We start from the raw sequence: 24,394 nt of genomic DNA, 5'->3' as shown, positions 1-24,394 counted from the left end.
ACTCTTTTGCTTTCTTTTTTCACTGTGAAACTTATAACTAAAAACACTCCCAACAAGATTTGTAGGTTCTAATATAATTTCTTTTGCTAAGAACTACTAATTTTTTGGACCTGGAATTCAGATATTTTTAAATTAAAAATATAATGAAAATATTGTTAACAAGTTTCTAAATACACTTTTATAAAAGATCTCTTAATATAATTGTGTTCCAGTCTTGTAAATTTTTCTTAAGTGTGATTATTAGCTTGTTAAAAATGAATTTGATAAAAAATTAAAACCTGTAATAAAAATAACTATAGTACATTAATTCTGGAAAAGACATAGAGATATATGGTCAGAAATGTTAGGCCAGCTTGTCTTAATTTTATAGTTGTAATCAGCTTCCATTAAAGTACTGTTTGACATATTTTACTAATATTTATTTTTCATGTCTACTCAGATTGGCATTATCTCACATTTTACAATGAAGCAAACTTAAGGATTAATAATAATAAAATTATGTATGGGAAATATGTTCTAAGCATCATTTCATTTAATCCTTGCAACCCTAGGAGTTTGACATTATTTTACAAATACAGAAGTGAGTTGTGCTGCCCTAAACAAGGTTGACTTGACTCCACTCCCCATCTTCTTAATTCCAAGGATTCAAATCTGGGTTTTTCTAACTGTAAATCCATTATGCCTATCTTTTTAATCCACAGAACATTTCTTCCATTCCTTGTTCTAATAGTTTAGCTTAGGGATGAATATATTTTAGTTTTATAATGACTTAAGTATTCTAGTGTTTTTATACATATTTCTTTATTTGATCTTAAGGAGCCAGGGCAATTTTTTTTCTAAGTAAGTTAGTTGAACTTCAGCAGAAGTTCAGAGAGGGAAAGGAACATCAATGTGTGGTTGCCTCTCATGTGTCCCCTACTGAGGACCTGGCCTGTGACCCAGGCATGTGCCCTGACTGCGAATCAAACCTGTGACCCTTTGGTTCACAGGCTGGCCTTCAATCCATTGAGCCACTTCAGCCAGGGTCTTTATTCTTAATATGGCTTATTTCCATCTTTCCTTTCTTGATCACTTTTTTTTAGAGTTTATGTATTTGGTTGGATTTTTGTAAAGAACCAACTTTGTCTTAGTTGACCTTCCCTATTTTATCTTTCTTTACTTTTTCATTATTCTGCTTTTAATTTTCGTTCCTTGTTCTGGGAGACGAGTGTTTTTTTCACTGGGCTGGAACCAAGTTTTTCTTTTTGCTGTAATCTGACATATTCATTTTCAGAATTAAGGTATAATTATATAGTGTGGAGACTGAGACAGTGTTTCAAAGATGAGACTGCTTTTCTCTTACAGTGACTAGAAATCCTGATATTTAAAAAAAATATTGTTTCCTATGTGGTAATAATTAGTTAAAGGAAATAAAGACAACAATTTAGCTCATTGTAGGAGCTCATTGTTAGAGCTTCATCTAATTTATAAAGCTATTCAAGAATAACAAAGAGAAATAGTTGAATAACTAACTGCCTATATTTCCTACTCCAAGTAATGAAATCTTTTTATAAAGAGAGCAGTTAGGAGTACAAAGCAAAATAAAGTTAAAATTACCTCCAAATTACTAGTTTTTCATGCACTAGAGTGGAGTAATTTGTTCCTCAGGAAATAACTTTACATACTTCTGTGATATGGAACTGCACCTATTTTTTGTTTGAGGCCAAAAGGATTTTGTCCATCTAGTAAATCAAGTTAAAACAGGTTCTTATGAACTCAGCCTTTTGACAGTTGGTAATGATGCAGTTAACATCTGTTATTCTCAGATACGCAATATATTTATTAGGTCTTTAAGTAGGAACAAGTTTTTATTTAATACCCTTGGGGCTTATGCAATTTTACTTTCCCAGGACTGATTGCAGACTCTCTCTTTTTCTTTTTTTTTAAGATTTTATTTATTCATTTTTGGAGAGAGGGCAAAGGAGGGAGAAAGAGAGGGAGAGATATATCATTGTGTAGTTGCCTCTCCTGTGCCCCCTGTGGGGGACCTGACCCATAACCCAGGCATGTGCCCTGAGGCAGCCTTTCGGCTTGCAGGTTGGCACTCAGTCCACTGAGCCACACCAGCCAGGGCTGATTGCAGACTCTTGACACAGTATTCATAGATGTATTAAAAAAAAAGATTCTCAGCCGATTTGTGTTTTCTCTGACATGCTCATATGTTTTTCTTTTTCTTAATTGTTAAAATATTAGAATTTCATTGGGGAAAATATAATCTTTGGTAAAAATAAAATCTAACTTGATAGTCTTTATTCTTTTGTATTTCTCACTTTCTGAGAGGTGTGTTTTGAAATCCAGCTTATTTTTGATTTATTGATTTTCTTTCTTACAATTTTTAGTTTTTGTTTTATACATTTGAGCTTCTGTTGTTAGTTAAATAAATATTAGGATTATTATCTTCACGGTTAATTATTATTTTAAATATTTTTTCTTTTTTCTTTTATCTATTTTTAGAGAGAGGGGAAGGGAGGGAGAAGAGAGAGAGAGAGAAACATAACTGTGTGGTTGCCTCTCATGTGGCCTCTACTGAGGACCAGGCCCGGAACCCAGGCATGTGCCACGACTGGGAATCCAACCAGCAATGCTTTGGTTCGCAGCCTGTGCTCAATCCACTGAGCTACACCAGCCAGGGCATATTTTATTGTTACATAGTAACTTTATCCATCTTGCATTCTTTTTCCTTGTCTGTCGCATATTTTTAAATTATATTTTATTGATTATGCTATTACAGTTGTCCCATTTTTTTTGTCCCCCTTCATTCCTCTCTGTCCGGCACCCCCCAACTCTCCAGCATTCTCCTGCTTTAGTTCAAGTCCATGGGTTGTACATATAAGTTCTTTGGCTTCTCCGTTTTCTATAACCTCCCTATTTTGTACCTACCATTCATGCTTTAATTCCCTGTACCTTTTCCACCAATCTCCTCCCTCCCCCTTCCCACTGATAACCCTCCATGTGATCTCCATTTCTGTGATTCTGTTCCTGTTGTAGTTGTTTGCTTAGGTTTTTTGGGTTTTTTTTTTTTTTAGGTTTAGTTCTTGATAGTTGAGTTTATTGTCATTTTACTGTTCATAGTTTTCATCATCTTCTTTTTCTTAGGTAAGTCCCTTTAACATTTCACATCATAATGGCTCGGTGATGATGAACTCCTTTAACTTGACCTTATCTGGGAAGCACTTTATCTACTCTTCCATTCTAAGTGATAGCTTTGTTGGATAGAGTCATCTTGGATGTAGGTCCTTGCCTTTCATGACTTTGAATACTTCTTTCTAGCCCTTTCTTGCTTATAAAGTTTCTTTTGAGAAATCAGCTGATAGTCTTATGGGCACTCCTTTGTAGGTAACTCTCCCCTTTTCTCTTGCTACTTTTAAGATTCTCTCTTTATCTTTAATTTTGGGTAACTTAATGATGATGTGCCTTGGAGTGTTTCTCCTTGGGTCCAATTTCTTTGGGACTCTCTGGGCTTCCTGGACTACCTAGAAATCCATTTCCTTTGCCAGTCTGGTGAAGTTTTCCTTTATTATTTTTTCAAGTAAGTTTTCAATGTCTTGCTCTTGTTCTTTTCCTTCCAGCACCCGTATGATTCGGATGTTGGAATGTTTAAAGTTGTCCCTTAGGTTCCTAAGCCTCTCCTTGTTTTTTCGAATTCTCGTTTCTTCATTCTGTTCTGGTTGAATGTTTATTTCTTCCTTTTGCTCTAAATCATTGATTTGAGTCCTGGTTTTCTTCCCTTCCCTGTTGGTTCCTTGTATATTTTTCTTTATTTCACTTTGCATAGCCTTGACTTTGTCCTCTATTTTGCAACCATACTCAACCATTTCTGAGCATCCTTATTACCAGTGTTTTGACCTCTGCATCTGATAGGTTGACTCTCTGTTTGTCACTTAGTTTTATTTTTGGAGCTTTGATGTATTCTTTCATTTGGGCTGTATTTGTCTCTGCACCTGTTATATTGTCAGGGGCGGTGCCTAAGGTATTCACCAGGGTGGGGCAACCCTCTTTGCCGTATTGTGTTGCTGTATGTGGGGAAGGGGTCAGAGAGTGAACAATGCTGCTTGCTTGGCTCTCACCTACCTTTAGTCACTTCCTGCACTACCCACAAGCAAATTGTGCCCTTCTGGTGCTGATTCCCCAGAATCCGTGGGTTTGTGTACATTCTAGGACCCTGTGGGTTCCTCTGACTAACTCTCCTGTGTGGCTGGGAGTTTCTTCCACCTCCACAACTCCCACAGGTTTTTATAGCCAGAGGTTTTGAGACTTTATTTCCCCATGCTGGAACCTTGGGTTGGGTGGTCTGTCTTGCTCCTGTGTTGTTCCTTCTGGTTTATTCGTATGCAAACGTGGGACCGCCAGCTGTTGTCTCGCCTTCCCAGTTCTCCAGCCGCCACCTTGCCACACATCCTTTCTGCTCAGGCTGCCCGTCTCTACCCCTCCTACCAGTCTGGATGAATGTTTCATCTTTAACTCCTTGGTTGTCACACTTCCATACAGTGAATTTTCTTGTAGTTGTGGTTGCTTTTTGTTTCTAAATTTGTTGTTGTCCTTCTTTTGGTTGTATGAGGAGGTAAACCTACACCTTCATTTTGGCCGGAAATTTTTCAGTCTCTGTCACATATTATACCATAGTGTTTAATTGTGGCATATTATTATGTCATGATTTTGTGTTGGACTTTTGAGATTTTTTTGTGTATTAATTAACCATTTTAGTGTAAAATAAAATATAGATACAGAAAACCATACAACATACTTGTGGAGCTTAGTGAATTTATTATAAGACTTGTTACTACCATCTAATTCAGGAAGTAGAATTATAGCAGCCACTCCTGGAACCCTGGCGTGTGCCCTGTGTCCTCTCCCTGCAAAAGTTGTCACTATCCTGGCTTTTAGGGAAATCACTTTCCTTTGTTTCTATGTGGTTTTATTACTCTTGTGTTTATTCATATACTTGATGGTTTAGTGTTGTCCATCTTAAAAATACCTTTGTGTGTCTTTTACATCTTTTAATTAGGTTCCCCCCCATCCTTTTTTTCCCTTGTGATTTATTTGTTGATTAACTTTTCCATGGTCTGTATTTTACTGATGGCACACATGAAGTACGATTTAAATATGTTCCCCTGTATTTATCTCAAAGCCTACTCAGATTCAGGTTGGTTCCCTCAGGCTAAAGTATAGATTCTTTTTATAATGTCTGATTTTTCACTCTTTTTGATGTAAGAGCCTCTGATTTTAAATACTGAAATTTTTTATCTAATGAGGTTTGTAAAATTGTCACTTTAATTGTGTCATTTTGTTTTCATTTTTTACCTGGAATAATTTTATGAAGAAATGCTTACCCTAACCTACTGTTTGGTTATCCAGTGGTAAATTTCATATAGGAGCAAAAACAATGAGTTGTTTATTTATTTTACTTTCCTCACTTGTCAAGATGAGTTGATTTGTTGTAATGCTCTTAAAGTGACAAATTAACTTTTTCTCAAGATATCATGGTGAGCTTTTAGATTTAAATATGTGCACTCTGTTTCTCTTCATTGTCTATTTTATGAAAATTTCAGTTGCCTCATTTTGGTTAGAAGGCTTAAGTCTTGGCTGTGACCCGTGGTAGCTTTCTTACTGTCTGGTATGTCAGGAAGTTCCAGACCAATCTTTCACGTTTTTTTCCCTGGACTTGGTATCAGCTACTCAATGAAAAATGTAAATACACAAATGATAGATAAATGCATTCTTGAAAAACTTGGATTATTCCAGATCATTTCCTCAGTCTTTCTCTTCACAGAGGTAATCTGTGTTATCATTTGGCTAACTGTCTTTTAAAATCTTCATAATTTATTTGTTGAATTTTTACGTCTACATACAGAAATAAATACAAAACAGTGTTGGTTTTTTTCCTTATTTTACTGAGGCATAACTTTTAAAAAATATTTTGCCATTACCATTTATTCTCCTTATACCTTCTTCCACCTGTACCCACCTCACTGCTTCTCCCTGCAATCATCACACTGTTGTCCATGACCATGTCCATGAGATGTTTTTTTTTGCTTGATCCCTACTCCCTGCCTGGACCTGACAGCCTGCTCTCTATCTATGAGTCAGTCTCTTGCTTGTTAGTTCATTTTGTTCATTAAATTGCACATATAAGTGAAATCATATGGTATTTGTTTTTCTCTGACTGGCTTATTTCATTTAATATAATATTCTGCAGGTCCATCCATGCTGTTGCAAAGAGTAAAATCCCTTCCTTTGTGTGGCTGAGTAGTATTCCATTGTGTAAATGTAACACTCTTCCCTTCTTTTACTGGAGCCTAGAGTAAGTGGCTGCAAACAGAATTTTTGTGTTGACCTTTTAAGAGGCTCTCTACATCTCTTACCATCTCTCCCTGGCAGACAGAAATTCTGCTGCTTTTTATAGCCAGATGTTATTTGGGTTCCTTTCCTGGTTCTAGTGCTCTAGGCTTGGGAGCCCAGGTTGGGGTTTAGACCCTACAGTTCTCAGGGGGAACCCACCCCACCACTGAAATATCCCTTCAGTACTTCATCTGCAGCCCATAGGAGCCCAGCCAGTGCTCTCATGCCTCTGTACTTCCCGTCAGTCTTGTGCAGTGATGTGGTTTCTTCTGTAAGCCCTTGGTTATAAGGTTTCTCTCCAGCTAGTCTTCCGTTGGTTATTCAGGAGGATTTTTCTATAATTTAGTTGTAATTCCAGTTTGGTCCTGGGGGGAGGTTAGAGTAGCTTCCGTCTACTCTGCTGCCATCTTGGTTCTCTCTGTTTTCTTTTTTAACATGAGTTTTCCCCCTAACTTTTGAAAATCATAAGTGTATTTATACTTATTAAGTACTTTTTAAATTCAGTTGTATATCTTGGTAACTTTCCTATGTAAGCTCATAGAGATGTACGTCATTCTTTTTAAACTGTTATATACTCTTTGGTATGGTTCTACCTCATTTTATACAGTGCTTCTCCTAGTGATATATATTAGGTTTCCAGCTTTTCCACAAATACAACTTTTGCTTCTGTGATGCACATATGCAGTTGTTTGTCTGGAGTCATAGAGTCTATGCATTTAGACTTTTGCCAGTTTGCCCACTAAAGTACCTATTCTTCCACTGCAGAGTCTAAGAATACCTGCTTCTGTACCAATCAGTGCTTGATATTACTATATTTTGATTTCTCAATGCCTTTCCAAGATGATAGTAGGGGAATCTGGGTGGTGCTCTCAGATAAGTGCTGCAGTAGTCTTCTGGGTGCAGAGGTGTGCCTCAGGCACCTCCTTAGGCACCACAGTTACTGTTCTTGCAGGACACACACAGCTGCTCTTATTGCTTCTCTCTAGAGACCGGCTGGTTCTCCTGATGACCTGACTGGTTTTGTTTACCTTTGTGCGCCCTCCAGATTTCAGTGTGTACCACTTCTTGCCTACCTTCCTCCACTCTCTATCCTTGTAGCAATTCTTTGTCTTGTGCATTTTAGTCTGTAGTTTTATTTTTCTGCACTATCCCCTCTTCTATCTTTTTTCACTTTCTACAAGTCCAAAGGCTACTGGCAACAATGGAGTATTAAAAAGTGTCCCTCCTGTCATTTTTCAGATACAGGAGGGAGCAGAAGCCTGCATTTAGTTTGCTGGATCTCTCTTCTTATTTTAAGCATGGAGATAAATGAAGGTTTCACTAAGAGATTAATTTGCCTATTGTCACATACTGGTATCAGGACTTTCGAGAGCTCTAGCCTAACTTTTAATGGCACTCACCAACCTGGTCTACTATCTTGAGTTAATGCCTAGTTAGTTGGCTTTAAAAGCCTTGATTTAAAATCACAATCAAGGTGGTGCTTTATGGGTCTCTTAGCTTTATTTTGTTCCTGTTGGTACTTAAAGCACTAGCTAATGTTTCCAATTGCCTACTCATGTACCTGGTACTGTGCTTTGTGCTTTCTTGGCTTATACTTAATTTTTACCACATTCTCATGAGGTAGGGACTTTTATTATGTCCGCTTTACAGAACAGGAAATCTCTGAGTACTAAGAGGTTGAGTGTCTACATGAAGTGTATATTTATTAACATAGCCAGAAATAGAACCGAAGAAGTCTAACTCTAAAATCCCAGTCTTAAGAGCTAGACTTTCCTATTAGTCCCCACTATTCAGATGAGGTTTTTTTTTTTTTTTTTTTAATTCTCTTGGGAATTTCATTGTGATTGTCATAAGGTATTTTCTACATAATACTGTTACAGTCAAAAAAGTTATATTTCTAAAAATTCTTTGTATTCTTTTCTCAATGCTCATCTCTTAGGACCACTGGTGTTAGATGAGACTAGAGTTTATTCAGATAAACAATTTAGTCAGTGCTTTTGTATAGTACTAACTTAGCATGATTTCAGTCTGTGTCAGCCTAAAAGAAATGAAGTATATTTATATTGATTTTGTATAGTATTTTTTGTGCAGTTATAAAAATACGTGGTGATCTTAAAGATTGAATACTTATGTCTAAGGGTTTCTGAATTCAGATGTTCTAATAGGGAGGACAACTTTTAAGCACTAGGAATATCAGTGTTTTTTTCTAGGTAGTAACTTATCTGAATCTAGCTTATCTGGGCCTTTTGTGATGAGAATCAAATGTCAAGATTGCTAAGAATAGTAGGAGTGGAAGTTTTCCCAGTGATAAACAGGGACAATAGGATTTGGTCATGAAAAGAATGTTAGATCACCTGATTTTCCAAATATTCGGGTACTTCTCATTTTTAGCTGATTTTCATTTGATCCTCGGCAAAGTTAAGGAGAAAAAGTGATGTGTTTCAAATAGATAAGATAGTTAGATCATTATTTTACCAGACATCATTTGGGCTAAAGAGGAAACTAAGGTGAGCAAAGGAAATGAGATCACTGTGTGACCTTATTGTTTTTATTAGTGATATCAAAATGTAGGCTTTGTATCTAAGATTCTATGACTGACAGATTTACTGTAGCCATATTAATTCATGTACAAAACTTTCCCCAGAATATCCAGATAATTAAAGGAAGAATGAAAGAGGATTAGAGAGATACAGAGGCAGGGAGGGACATTTATATATAAAGGTATTTGCCTCAGTACTTTCCTTAAATGTTAGAAAATCTTTATATCCCAGTACAAAGAACAAAAAGCATTTACTAAGGAATGGTATTAACATATTTTCTCTTGCTCTTTGTAAAATAATTATTCATTAAAAAATCATTTTAAAGTGAGGTGGAAGATTGCCAGTTAAAAGGTAAACCTTTGACTGTATAATAGTTTGAACTGAGCATAGTACTAGTCATAAACTCCCAACTTAGGGCCAGACTGTTTTACTGTGGCTTTAGGCAAACATTTTGTTTTCTGTTTCATTTCCCTATTTCTCTAATTATAAAGGCTAATATTCATCTACATTTTTAATTTTTTAAATTATTTTTTCAAATTGGTAGAAGTTTGTTTATTGATTTGAGAGAGAGAAGGGGAGGAAGGGAGAGGCAGAAGGGGGCGGAGAGAGAGAGAGAGACAGACAGACAGACATTGATTTGTGTTCTACTTATTCATGCATTCATTGGTTGATTCTTCTATGTACCCTCACCAGAGATTGAACCTCAACCTTGGTGTATCAGGATGACACTCTAACCAAATGAACTACCCATCCAGGACCACCTACATTTTTAAAATCATTAAGATTTACATCACAGTAGTGCTAAGAAGGAACTTATCAAATGTCAAATGAGTAATTGAGATGATTTTTAAATTTTTTTTGTGTTTACCAGTTTATTGTAAAAGATATGATAAAGGGTACAGTTGGACAACAAGATGAAGAGGTGCTTAGGGTGAGGTCTGGCAGGATCTGGAACACAGGAGCTTCTGCCTCTGTGGAATTTGGATGTGTTCATCAATCTAGAAACGTTCCAAACACTGTAGTTTAGGGATGTTTATGGGAGCTTCATCATGCACTCATAATTGATTATTAACGATTGAAATGATTCTAGATCCCTTTGAAATTGTAAAGGAATATAGAAATACTAGAACATCTCACTGCACTTCTAAATAAAGAAATACCTTTGTGCTTGAATGGAAAGCAACTCAGCAGTTCTAGCAGATCTCTTAGAGAGAAAACACAGCTCTTACTCATTTTAGTGAGTGATATCTGAGGGACGTGTACCATCAAGTTACTATAGGCAAAAAAAAAAAATTACTATAGGTGTACTTGTAATTGTTCAGAGGCTGAATTTCTCAGACCAAATCTTCTAATAATAGTGTTTAGGGCGAGTGAAATTCAGTTCTTTTTAATCCTCATCAAGGACATGCCTTTCGATTTTGGGGAGAGGGGAAGGGAGCTAGAGAGCCGGGAGAGAAACGTTGATTAGACGCCTTCTCATACACTCGCACCCCTGATCAGGGATCAAACCTGCAACCTGGGTACACGCCCTGCCTGGGAGTTGAACCCATGACCCTTTTTGGTCTGTGGGATGATGGTCCAACCAACCGAGCTGCACCAGCCAGGGTGAAATTCAAATATCCTTAACCACCAATATTGAAGTCTTGAATTTAATATGATGGGCTGATAACTACTGTAAAATTAAAGTATTTTAGTGTCAGCAGAATATGTTTAACAATCAAGCCTTTTATTTATTGAAATGACATCTGATACATACATTAAATATCAAAAATAAATTCAGCCGTGATATGAACAAATCATTTTAAAATATTGTGTATGCATTGACATTTAAAATGTTTTGCAATTTGATTAGACCAATAGAATAAAGCATGCTCATATTTGGGCGTGCTTTGGGATGTTTCCATAGATAATTTGTGCTCTCAATATTTTGTGTCATACCTTCTTTTAGTGATCGTGGTGGAGAAGACCCAAACCAGAAAGTAATCCATGGGGTTATTAACTCCTTTGTTCATGTTGAACAGTATAAGAAAAAATTCCCCTTAAAGGTAAAAAGTCTCCTTTAAAAACATGAATAATCAGACCTTTAATTTCTTAAATTACTTGTTTTAATTTCTTCACTATGATTTTAATTGATTTATTTAGTTTTATCAGGAAATCTTTGAGTCCCCCTTTCTGACGGAAACAGGAGAGTATTACAAACAAGAAGCTTCAAATTTATTACAAGAATCAAACTGCTCACAGTATATGGAAAAGGTAAAAAAGAAAATTTATGTTAAATACATCATCTATTATATATCAGATGTGGTTTTATGTAACAGTTTTCTTAGTTAATATATTTTTTGGTGATAAAAGTTTCTGTTTGGTCATCACTCTGAGTTATAGTTAATGTATATCACCTATCGATAAATCATTTTTCTTGCTATAGCATTTTCCGTGAGAAAAAGTACTATTCCAATTTTTATCATGATGGATGCTTTTTGATTAATCCTGATTGTTTGATTTGCTTGTATTTAAAATAATATTCACAATCTGGGTAAAATAATCTATATGCTTAGTGGATATATGTTTAGGGAGTAGGATAAACTTAACTGTAGGTGTTTAGGTTTTTATCTTTTCTCCTTTAACATGGAAGAAAAATAAGGAAAACTATAGTACTTCTATAGATACTTAGATAAGTCACTCTTTTGTCTCTTAGGTTTTTGGAATACTGAGAAAAATTTTAATTTCATCATAAGAAATTTTAGTTAATCATTAAACCAACACATACTGATTATTGTACTTAAAATTTGTGTATTTTCTCAGTAAAAGAAGAGTGATAGTATAAACTCAGTAATCTTATAAGATATATTAGAAATTTTAATGAAGCTTTTTTCACCTGTAGCGTTGGATTTCAAGCTTTTTGTTTCTTTATTCCAGATCTTTATTGCTTTTTCTTACTGTTCAATTACAGTTGTCCCCATTTTTAAGCATTTTAAAAAAGATTTTATTTAGTTTTAGAAAGAAGGGAAGGGAGACAGAGAGGGAGAGAAACATTGCTGTGTAGGAGAAACATCGATCAGTTGCCTCTCACACGTCCCCAACCAGCAACTTGACCTGCAATACAGGCATGTGCCCTGCCTGGTGACATTTCATTTCATAGGCCAGTGCTCAATCCACTAAGCCACACTAGCTAGGGCTCAAGCATTTTACTATAGGATGGTATATGTTAGCTAGTTTAGCCAAGAAAGATAAAATGTAAGGAGAATAGCTATACTGTGTCTCCATGGAACATAGGACAAGAAATATCATTACTTTCTGATAAACTGTTAACGTATTTCATAAAGCCCAGGCCTAGAAGTCTGGGCTGTTTTTCTTCCTGCTGTTTTTACTCATTAGCTCTGAGACCTTGAGTAAGTCAACTAGGACATTTTCCTTCATCTATAAGTGCAGGTTACACTAAATCAGTGATTGTCAGCTCTTACCTCTCTTCTGAATCTGAGACTCTTGTTAAAGGATTTAGATTCAATATGAAAAGTGCTCAAAGTGACGAGTGAAGCATACACTCGTTATATCTGATTCTCAAAAAGAGGCCATTAGCAAAAAAATATTATATGGTTCCACTTATACGAAATATCTAGAATAGGCAAATTCTTAGAGACATAAATAGATCAGAAGTTACTGGGAGGGGAGGATAGGGAGTTATTGCTTAATGTTTACATAGTTTTTTTATTTGGTATTATGAAAAAGTTTTGGAAGTATAGTTGTACATTGTGAATATAATTAATACCAATGAATTATACATTTAAAAATGGTTAAAATGACAAATTTTGTTAAGTATTTACCACAATTTTAAAAACACTAATAATGTGTAATATACTGAGAACTATTGAATTGTATACTTTAAATGGGTGAATCATATGATAATGTGCATAATATCTCAAACTGTTGGAAGGCCATTAGAAATTTTTTATAAGACAATTTCTAATGCTGAAACGTAAGTGACAGTAGCTTATGTAAACTTTGAAATGATTTATGAAGTGTTGGGTTTAAATTTGTTATGTAATGCTTATTTGTTACCTGGCCATGTTTAATTGAGCCATTAAAATTAGGCTAAGTTATTTGCTGTTAATTACAGATTTTGCTCTGTAATCTGTTATTACAGATTTTGCTCATTGTTGTTTATCACTATAACAATATATTGCTAAAGGTTCTAGGTAGATTAAAAGATGAAGAAATTCGATGTCGAAAATACTTGCACCCAAGTTCATATACTAAAGTAATTCATGAATGTCAGCAACGAATGGTAGCAGACCACTTGCAGTTCTTACATGCAGAATGTCATAATATCATCCGACAAGAGAAAAAAAATGGTAAGTAATTAAAAATGTAAATACAGATTAAACTATAAACCACTTTTTTATGTAGTCTTCAAGTTACCTTAGATTTCAAGTATATTTTAGCTACAGTCTCTAAAATATTTGAAGTGCTTTATTAATAATCTATTATAAAATACAGTTTTGGAGAAATATATTCACAAAGTGTATTCTAAACTAAAAAAAAAGACTGTAGGAAAATATTGCACATTTTTATGTATCACAAAGGTGAATTTCCTTAATACGTTAAAAGTTCTAATAAGCAATAAGAAAATGGCAAAGAATATGAAAAGGGAATATAAGTGAATTTTAAATATATGAAGATGCACAATCTCTCAGAATAAGTGCAATACAAAATAAAAATACAGTGAGATGCTAGCAATATGCAATGAAAAAATGGAATTTTTTAGAAAAAGAAAATAGCATTCTGAACTTTCAGATAGCAGGGAATAAATCTAACAAGATATGTGCCAGCCTTACACTGCAAATTAAACTTTGATGTATATAGATCCAGGGAAATCTACTCAAAACTGAAATAGGTTTGTTTATTCTGAGTTACTCTTAGATTAAGAACAGTCAAGACAAGTGTTGACTACAATGCAAAGACTTTGCTGGATAGAATGACTTATCATAAAACCACAGTAATTAAGACAATGAGGGTAAACAAATAGACCAGTGGAATAAAATAGCCTAGGAATAACCCATGCATACTAGATACTTAAGACAAAAGGGACACTGCAGAGGAGTAGGTGAAAGACGATAGTCTTTTCAACAAATACTGCTGAGTCCACTGGATAGTCATTTGGAAAAAAAGTGAAATTTGATCTCTACCTCAGATACTATATTCAGAATTGGTCAAGTCATTGTAGGCTTTTGATCTAAATGTAAAACAATAATAATTTTAGGAAATGATATTGGAAAATAACTTCATGACCTTGAAGTAGGAAAGGATATGTTAAATAAGATACAAAAGCACTAACCACAAAGAAAAGATTGATCAAATCACTGCATTAAAATTAAGAACTTTGGTTCATCAAAAGATAGTCAAAGGATAGAAATATATTTGCAGTGACTTAAAAAACATCATGTCCAAATATAAAATGGTCAAAAAATTTGAATAAGCACAGCAGAGTAGAGAATATCCAAATGGCCAACAAACATAAAAAGGCACTTTATCTCATATAGGGGAGTGCCACTTAAAACCATACTAAGATGCCAGTACTTAAATAAAATTTTAAAAACTAAAGATAATAAATGTTGGGAAGTGTGTGGAGTAGGGGGAACTTGTTATACAATGGGCTTTGAAAAACTGACATTAACTGGTAAAGCTGAGTATATGCATGTTATTATGACCTAGCCATTCCTCTCCCATATATATAACTCCTTGCTAAAAGAGCATGCATGTATGTACAAAAATGTTCATAGCAGCATTATTTGTAATAGCCCCAAACTGGAAACAACTCAAATATCCTATAACAGTAGAATGGATAAAGTACAGTATATTCACACAATGGAATAGAATAGAAGGGTGAAAATAAATTACATCTGCACACATCATACATATAGGAACCTATAAACATTGAATGAAAGAAATTAAACATGAAAGAATTGTATGATTCCATTTTTATAAATAGTTCAAAACAGGCAAAACTAATCTGTGGCTTAGTACTTATGACAGTGGTTACCTTTGCAGAAGAGCAAGAGAACTAATGATTGGGAAGAGGTGTGAAAGGGACTTCTAGGTGTAGGTAATGTCTGTTTTTTTACCCTGGGTAGTAATTACATGGGAGGAAGGGTGTGTATCCACTTGTGATAATTCACTGAGACAGAAACTTTTGGTTTATACGTTTTTCTGTATGTATACTTTAATAAAAGTTTTAAAAAAACTTTACACTGAGACATCATTTTTCACCTCTCAGTAGCAAAGATCAAAATGTTTGATAACACATTGCTGGCAAGGGAGCTAGCTCCATGCTTTTGGGAGCTCTGTTTAGAAGGATCCTTCTACAAGATTAAGCTTTGACACAGCAATCCTACTTTGAGAGGTTTATACTTTAGATATTCTTGTCTATATGCAGGAGTATTAATTATAACATTGTAATATCAAGAGATTGGAAACAGCCAAATTTCTATTAGTTGTTAAGTAATTGTAATATATAATGGAGTGCTATACAGTTGTAAAGCATGAAGAAATGCTCTGTATACTGATACAAAAAAGATCTCTAAGTGAAAGTGTTGTGTTCTGCAGTTGCAAATAATACACAAAATACACTACACTATTTTATAAAAAGGGGCAGAAGGAAGAATATGTGTATTTGTCTGAATGTACATGACATAGCTTTGAAAAGATACTAACCACAATATTTCTGTGGGGAGGACGACTGGGTGGTTGGGAGGCAGGTATGGGGGACTTTTTGTATTTTGAATCATATATATTACCTAATATATTAAAATATTTGGAAATCTAATAATTAAATTTTTCCCCCTCAGACATGGCAAATATGTATGTGTTACTCCGTGCTGTGTCCACTGGTTTACCTCATATGATACAGGAGCTGCAAAATCATGTTCATGATGAGGGCCTTAGAGCAACCAGTAATCTTACTCAGGAAAATGTGAGTTACATAAGGAACTGGAAAATTTTTCTCTTAATCAGATTATCATGGAGTTAGGTTTTTTGTTTTTACTTTACTGTCTTAGATAGAGAAATAAAAGTTTTACCATGCCAATAAATGAAATATCTTTATTGAAATGTTTCAAGCCTAGAGTTTATTGGACACATTTTGGAGTTATCAAATTATTAGAAAATCATTGAATTAGGTAAACTTCTTAGTTACTTTGATGTGTTCATTTAGCAATTGTTAATTAACCTCATAGAAAAATATCTTTGCTATTTTCAAATATTTGTATTTCTCTGTAACTGGCATTAGTAGTTAGTTGTAGAAGTAATGGAATTAATCAATAGTAATACAGAGAACTCACAATTTGGTTTCTTTATATATGCTCTAAATTTGGTAGCCCATAAAGCAAATTTAGATTAAAATAATCATCTCTAAATACATGCTTCCTTCCCAAAATACCCAGCAGTGACCATCATGTTCCTAATACCCATCTTTCTAAAAAGTTCTCTGACAGTAAAATGCCTATTTACAACAAGGCATCTTTCCTATTAGTTTATTTCTGTCATCAAAACAGATTGAACCACCTTGTTTTTACTAGTGATGTTTGATGAACAGAGTAGACGTGATATGAAATATTAGTTCTTTTTCCTAGGTAGAGCTATTTACTTGTCATCTGCAATGCAGTAATCTATGAATAGACAACATTATTAAGGGGCATTTAATATATGCTCATCACTTTAGTTGTAGATTTATTGTCTTTGGCAAACCTTAGATTTTATGTCCTACTACAGTATTACATAAGTTTTTTATTTTTACAAACAATTAGTTTATATTTTTATGTTTATTAGTCTGTTATTTATTAGGTTTATTAGTTTATGTTATTTGCTTTATAGATTCAGGTTATTAAATGACATTAGGCATAGAAGCGTAGAGTTTGATGTCAAGGACCGGGAGCTAGAAATACAAGAGAATGCATTTGTAATAAACTCAAATAATTTTAGCTGACTTAAATCTTAGGAACTAACTTTTCTTTTAAATTAATTTTTTTAGAGAAGCAGGCAGACATTGATTTGTTATTGCACTTATTTATGCATTCATTAATTGCTTCTCTTTTGTGCCCTAACTAGAGATCAAATTCGCAACTTTGACATATGGGGATGATGCTCTAACCAACTGAGCTACCTAGCTGGGGCTAGGGACACACTTTGTCCCCATTAAAGTAAAAACTCACATTTGCTCAACTAAGTATTTCTTCCCTCTGAGATGTGGGAAATTGCCCAGCTCCAAGGACCTCAATTTTCATAGATACTGGCTCTTGAACTCTGCTCTCTCTCTTAGCCTTCAGTGGCTTTGAAAGCAGTTTTTGTTTATATAATAATCCTCTGTGAAGGTGATAGGCCTGGCCTGGTGGTTCAGAGATTTTATCTTGTCACCCTTAAGATACAGTATTCCAGCACCAAAGAGAAGTGTGTTTTTAGTGGGTTCTTTTTGGCAGAGAATCTTGAGCCCTGTATTTCTGGTGTTGAATGACAACTAATTTCAACACCAAAGTTTTAGATTTTTAAGACCATTTTAGCTAAAAATATTTTTTGAGGATGTGTGTGCATGTGTAACATTAATTTGCTTGGGGAAACTTTATTCTTAATTAAATGGCTCTAATAAGCCTAATTATATCCTTGAAACTTCTTAAAGTATGTTTTTGTACTTTGTATTTTGTATTTCTAGATGCCAACACTATTTGTGGAGTCAGTTTTGGAAGTACATGGTAAATTTGTTCAACTTATCAACACTGTTTTGAATGGTGATCAGCACTTCATGAGTGCATTGGATAAGGTAACTTTAATAATATCTGTATTTATAGATGCTTCTCAATATATGATGGGGTTATTCCCTGGTATACCCACCGTAAGTTGAAAATTCCATAAGTCAAAACTTTACTTAATACACCTAACCTATCAAACATCATAGCTTAGTTGAGCCTGCCTTAAACATGCTCAGAACACTTAACATAGTATAGATGATTTGCTATAGTAGGGCAAATCATCTAACAATAAATACACTGTAGAGTATCAGTTGTTTGCCATTGTGATCGTACAGTTGACTGGGAGCTGTGCCTCACTGCCACTGTCCAGCATCATTAGAGAATATTGTATCACTTATCACCAGTCTCAGAAAAGATCAAAATTCAAAAGCCAAGTATAATTTTTATTGAATACATATTGCTTTCTCACCATAAAGTCAAAAAAATTATAAAAAAACATTCTAAGTTGAGGAATGTCTGTATCTGGTTGACCCTGGAACAATGCAGGGGATAGGGGCACTGATACCCTGTAGTCAAAAATCCACTTAAAGCTTTTGACTTCCCCGAAACTTCACTGTTAATAGCCTACTGATATTACCAGAAGCCTTACTGATAACATAGTCGATGAATCTGTATTCTGTATGTTTACTGTATGAGGTCTGTCCAGAAAAAGTTCAGCCATTGTTAATATAATGAGAATGGTTTGTGTGACATTGATATAACCTGGCAGCCAAGGAAAGTGGACTGGAATATGCATGCATAAGCAATGATGACTTCACTGTACTAGTCAGTGGTATTGAGTGAGCATGTGTACTATGTGGTCGTTGCATTCAAAATGAGTGAGTAGAGCAATGAATCTGCATCAAATTTTGCATTAAGCTTGGACATTCCTCTCCAGAAACTGTTCAGATGATTCAGAAGGCTTTTGGGGATGATGCAATTAGTGCAGTACAAATAAAAATTAGGCACAAATGCCTCAAGGATGGTTTAGAATATGTTGAAAGTGATCCACATTCTAGAAGTCCTGTGACAAGCAGAACATCTGAGAATGTTGAATGTGTATGGGCTGCAGTCATCAAAGGTCAGAGACTGACAGTGAGAGAACTAGAAGCTAATCTGGGGGTTCCCAAAACTACTGTGTCCAAGATTTTGATGCAGCCTTTTATGAAATGTGTTGTGACAAAATTTGTTCTAGGACTTCTGCGACCAGAGCAGAAGGAACATTGTGATGTAGTTGTTAGTGACTTAATTCAAACCACAACCAGTGAACCAGATTTCCTCAAGAAGGTCATAACTGGAGATAAATCGTGGGCTTATGGCTATGATCTGGAGACCAAGACCCAGTCATCCTAATGAAAGTCACCTGGTTCTTCCTGCCCAAAGAAGGTGAAACAAAGGCACAGCAAGATCAAAACCATTTTAACAGTGTCTTTTTGATTGGGAAGGTGTTGTCCAGCATTAGTACATCCTCCAGGCCAAACAATTAATGAATGCTACCTCAATGTTCTTTGTTGGTTGAGAGATGCAGTAAGATGAAAAACAGTCACAGCTATGGGCAACTGGGGATTGGCAGCTCCATTGTGAAAACGTACCTGCTCATGAGTCACATCTTGTGTAGAGTTTTTTGGTGAAACATCAAATTACCCAGGTGACTCAGCACCCACTACAGCCCAGATTTGGTGTCCCACAATTTCCTGCTTTTCCCAAAACTGAACTCACCTTTGAAATGGAAGAGATTTCAGACCATTGATGGAGATTCAGGAAAATATGAGCGGGCTCATAAAGCCCCCTTTGTTGGCAAATATTCCAACAAAGGATTTTTGCGGAGTGTTTTGAACAGTGGAAGAAATGCTGGAAGAACTATGTGAGGTCTCAAGGTGCCTACTTTAAAGGGAATGAGGTGTCATTGTCCTATATACGGTGTTTCTTGTATCTTTAATGTCTCTCATAGTACATGGCTGAGTACTTTCTGGACAGACCTTGTAGACTATGTTCTCACAATAAAGTCAGCTAGAGAATAGAAAATGTTATTAAGAAAATCTTGAGGAAGAGAAAACACATTTACAGTATTTATAGATAAAAATCTAAGTATATAAGTGAACCCGTGCAATTCAAACCCATGTTGTTCAAGGATCAGCTGTTAATTCTCTTTATTTAGTCATTCTTCAAGGCAGTTTCAGGATTGGGGCTTCTAATTATGAGATTTCTGATCCTGACATGGAGATTAACTTTAATTTGATTATGAAAATCAAAATAATAATAACTTTTAAAATAATAACTGAATGGTTAAATTGAATGTTTGAATTATATGGGAATTGAATTTTCCATGATTATGCCATATTAGTGGAATTGAATGTTAATAAACTCATAATTTTAACTTTTTAGTGCTGATTTTTTTCTTTGAATATAGTATGTAGGCTATATATTTGAAAGAGAAATAAATACATTTAAAAAACTTGAATTTCAGTATGCTTTAAAGGAACTTTGCATACATGGTTATAAGATGTTTGAAAGTGTAGTCTTACCTGTGTTCAGATATCAGTAATGAGCTATAAAGAATAGCTTTCTCCTAGGAACAGAATATGTAAATGTTCTACAGTTATCGTGAGGCATATAGTTAGAGGCATTTACCCTGTGTTTGAAATTAAAATAAAATTAACAACCATCAAAATGCTGTTTTGTGTGGTGTAATAATTTATGGATGTTCAGATTATACCCTATTACTGGTGCCTAATTACTGGTCTGTTTTCTCTTTAGGCTCTTACATCGGTTGTAAATTACAGAGAACCCAAGTCTGTTTGCAAAGCTCCTGAATTGGTAAGTATGATGATTACTTAAAAATAATCTTATAAAACATCAGTATTAGAAAAAGAAAACTGAGGAAAATGTCAAATTAATTTGTTTTTGTAGCATTTTTCAGAAAAAAATACATGAAACTAAATTATTTTTAAAATGATAATCTACATTATATATAATTTGGCATTTGTTTAAGAAATACAGTAGGCTTAATATACTGTAGTCTTTTCTTAAGAAATAATCGAAGGAGCCCTGGCTGGTATGACTCAGTGTATTGAGTGCCAGCCAGCCTGTAAACCATGGAGTCCCTGGTTCGACTCCCAGTCTAGGTTGTGGGCCAGGTCTCCAGCAAAGACCTGAGAGGCATGAGAGGCAACCACACATTGATGTTCTCTCCCTTTCTTTCTCTCTCCTTTTCCCTCCCTCTAAAAATAGATAAAATCTTAAAAAAAAATAACTGAAGGAGAAAAGACTCCATTTTATAAAGTTTGAGTTTTAAAGAATGGTTTGAAATTATTTTCATTACTTCTTAGAGAAATTTTATTTTATATGAAATTGAAAAGAAACTCGATGATTAATTTTTTATAATCATTAAAGGAAATTTAATTATAAGGTTGTAAAAGTTCAAAAACGTACTTGTTTAATGTTAAAAATTATAGAGCTATGCAAAAGTCTTCTAGGTGCTCTTTTGAAACTTCTAGTACTTATATCAGTGTTTTATTGTTCACTGAGTGTTGGTTAGATTTTTTACTTGTTTATAGTCTTTTTAAAAATTTGCCTTATGACATATTTTAAGCTCTTTAGTGCATGTTCATAATTTTTGAACAATAGGCTTTAGAATGGCAGAGACCCTGTCCATTGATATTTTGAATTGTCATTTTGTCTCTTTTGAGGCATGATATGTGTAGAAGGGCTTTTTATAACATTCACTGTCGATTTCTATTTGAGCTTGCTAAGTATTGTGACAATTTACTAAAGAAATCAGCAAAGGGGATGACTGAGAATGAAGTGGAAGACAAACTCACCAGCTTCATTACTGTTTTCAAATATATCGATGATAAGGATGTTTTTCAAAAGGTAAGATGTAAATAGATACGTTTTATTTTTTTTAGTCAGATTTGATTTATTTTTTACCCTTAAGTCATCAGAAAGGAAGTAATCTTTAGAATTTTTTTTAAATATAGTTCTACGCAAGAATGCTGGCAAAACGTTTAATTCACGGATTATCTATGTCTATGGATTCTGAAGAAGCCATGATCAATAAGTTAAAGGTAATGTATGCCTTTGATCTGATCATGTCCTAGAAATTATTCACCTAGCACATAAAGATGTTCATTGCAGCATTATATGTAATAACAGGAAATAATTCATCCACAGGTGCCTGGTTAAATGCACAATGATACATTCATATGGTGGGATATGCAAATAATGTATTGAAGGATAGATCTCTCTATACACATTGATATAGAATTATCCATAAGATAAACAATGTTAACATAAGATTTGTATTACTTGTAAGTGAAATACTCCTTTAAGTACAAGTTTTGTAGTACAGTTGAATTTTAGTTTATTTTTTAATCATTTTAGCTTACACACTGATGAAATAAGTAATAGCTAATTGATATTTGTCTTGAGTTATTCAATAGGCAGACTCTTGACCATAGACCTAGCAACAGTAATATGTTCTTGTTAATCAATATGGTTTATTATTTTTCTTTTTAAATCATATATTTTCTAAAACTGTCTTTACAGCAAGCGTGTGGTTATGAGTTTACCAGCAAGCTACATCGGATGTATACAGATATGAGTGTCAGTGCTGATCTCAACAACAAGTTCAACAATTTTATCAAAAATCAAGACACAGTAATAGATTTGGGAATTAGTTTTCAAATATATGTTCTACAGGTATGAATATGTGTTTTATTTTAGGCATTTGCTAATTTCAAATAGTTTGATATAAAGGATTAATAAACGAATGGCTGATTACCTTTCAATCAATGGATTCTAGCTTCTAACGTTATATTGATTTGAAATGGAATGTGTCATGATAGTAATGCTGATGAGTTTTGTCAACATTTTGAGGAAGGAAAAAAAGAAGTACTTTAGTTGTTTAAATTATTTTATAAATATGTCCTTTCAAGTTAGATGTTTATCTATGTAACTTTATTTTACTTTTTTTCTTCTAGGCTGGCGCATGGCCTCTTACTCAGGCTCCTTCATCTACATTTGCGATTCCCCAGGAACTGGAAAAAAGTGTACAGATGGTAAGTTTGTGGGATATGTATTAGAAGAACTAAGGAATTTTAATACTTGTCTCCATGTTATATCCCTTTAAATGTTTTTCCAAAATCTTAACAGCTTGTGTGATATGAAAATAATATTCACAAATTATAGTTAATCTACCTAGTAGGAAGAATGTAAATTATTATATTCACTAACATTAAAACTCAAACTCTAAGGTTGTCATAGAGTTTTTTGTCAAGACATGTCTCTTACTTACTCTTAGTTAAATCTATGATCTCCTCTTACTAGTTTTAAATTACAAAAATTTTTGATATTAGAACAAAATTTAGAACCTAATGCTTTACAGTCTTTTCTATTTTTTTATTTGAATTTTGAGCCATTTTTATACCTTATTTATCCCTTGTAGTAGTTATATTTATTTCTGGGCTATAATTTAGGTAAATATATGTGGAATATGAAATACTGTAAGAAAATGGATTTAAATTGGAAAATTCAAGTAAAAATTGCCTTAAAGTGTGATTGAATAGAAAACCTTAGAGTGTTTACTGAAAGCTTTTGAAGAGATTGTAGAGACTACTATATCTTTAACAGCTTTAAGGAGATATAATTCATATACCATATGTCTTAGTCTATTTAGGCTGCTATAACAAAATACCATGGACTGAGTAGCTTGCAAACAACAGAAATTTTATTTTTCACAACTCTGGAGGATGGAAGTCCAAGAACAGGATCCCATGTACCAGGGCCCTTCTCAGGTTACAGACTTACTGTATTCCCACTTGGAAGAAGGGGCTAGGGAGCTCTCTCGGGTCCTTTTTATGAGGATACCAATGCCATTTATGAGGGTTCCGTTCTCATGACTTAGTTACCTTCCAAAGGATCCACTTCCTAATACCATCATCACATTATGCATTAAGAGTTCAACATATGAATTTGAGGGGAAACAAACATTCAGACCATAATACTCTTGATTCACTCATTTAAACTGTACAGTTTTAGTGGTTTTTAGTATAGTCACAGACTTATGCAACCATCATCACCACCATTAATTGTAGAACAGTTTTATTACCCCAAAATTACTCCCAAAGCAATCTCCTATGCATTGGTTGTACTCCCTGTTTTCCTCCAACTTTTCCCTTTTCCTCCCACCCTTCCCCTAACCCTAGCCAGTCTGTAGATTTGTTTATTCTGGACATCTCTTGTAGAGTCATATCATATGTGGTCCTTGGGAACTGCCTTCATTCACTCAGCATAATGTTCATCCATGTTGTAGCATGTACTAGTAGTCCATTCCTTTTTATTGCCTTTTAACTGGAAATAATATTCCATGTATGGATATACCACATTTTATTTATCTGTTCATCAGTCGATGGACATTTGGGTTGTTCTCTATCTTTTTGGTGTATGAGTAACACTATGAACATTCATGTACAAGTTTTTGACTGGACATGTTTTTATTTTTCAAGATTACTTTTTTCAATTCTCTAATTCACCAAAAGATGCTTCTTATTTCATGATTGGATAAAAGTGTGGGTAGCATTTTCTGTCTAGAGAAAATCTTCATTATCTTTTAAAAACTTCTGGTGTGGGAATGATGTGAGGCTGTGAACCAGTGAGTTATATATGCATTTATGAAGTTTAAAATGAAAATGGTATTTGACG

At 34.3% G+C, this 24,394-nt stretch overlaps 1 protein-coding gene across 4 annotated transcripts in view; it reads left to right on the top strand.

Moving 5' to 3' along the window:
- The window catches only part of CUL2 (cullin 2), a 109,236-nt gene that overhangs the window by 53,344 nt on the left and 31,498 nt on the right, over positions 1-24,394 (top strand). For all 4 annotated transcript variants that reach the window (XM_045820387.1, XM_045820386.1, XM_045820384.1 and 1 more), the window contains 10 exons: positions 10,867-10,963; positions 11,061-11,171; positions 13,105-13,267; positions 15,761-15,885; positions 17,617-17,724; positions 20,450-20,509; positions 21,437-21,565; positions 21,673-21,759; positions 22,241-22,393; positions 22,675-22,752. In XM_045820387.1, the coding sequence (XP_045676343.1) occupies positions 10,867-10,963; positions 11,061-11,171; positions 13,105-13,267; positions 15,761-15,885; positions 17,617-17,724; positions 20,450-20,509; positions 21,437-21,565; positions 21,673-21,759; positions 22,241-22,393; positions 22,675-22,752 (1,111 nt within the window). The remainder of the gene's footprint in view (positions 1-10,866; positions 10,964-11,060; positions 11,172-13,104; positions 13,268-15,760; positions 15,886-17,616; positions 17,725-20,449; positions 20,510-21,436; positions 21,566-21,672; positions 21,760-22,240; positions 22,394-22,674; positions 22,753-24,394) is intronic.

This window comes from Phyllostomus hastatus, unplaced genomic scaffold (assembly GCF_019186645.2).
Source record: "Phyllostomus hastatus isolate PE091 unplaced genomic scaffold, TTU_PhHast_1.1 phas_scaffold_39, whole genome shotgun sequence".
Lineage (NCBI taxonomy): Eukaryota > Metazoa > Chordata > Mammalia > Chiroptera > Phyllostomidae > Phyllostomus > Phyllostomus hastatus.
This window is presented reverse-complemented; position numbering and strand designations above follow the sequence as displayed.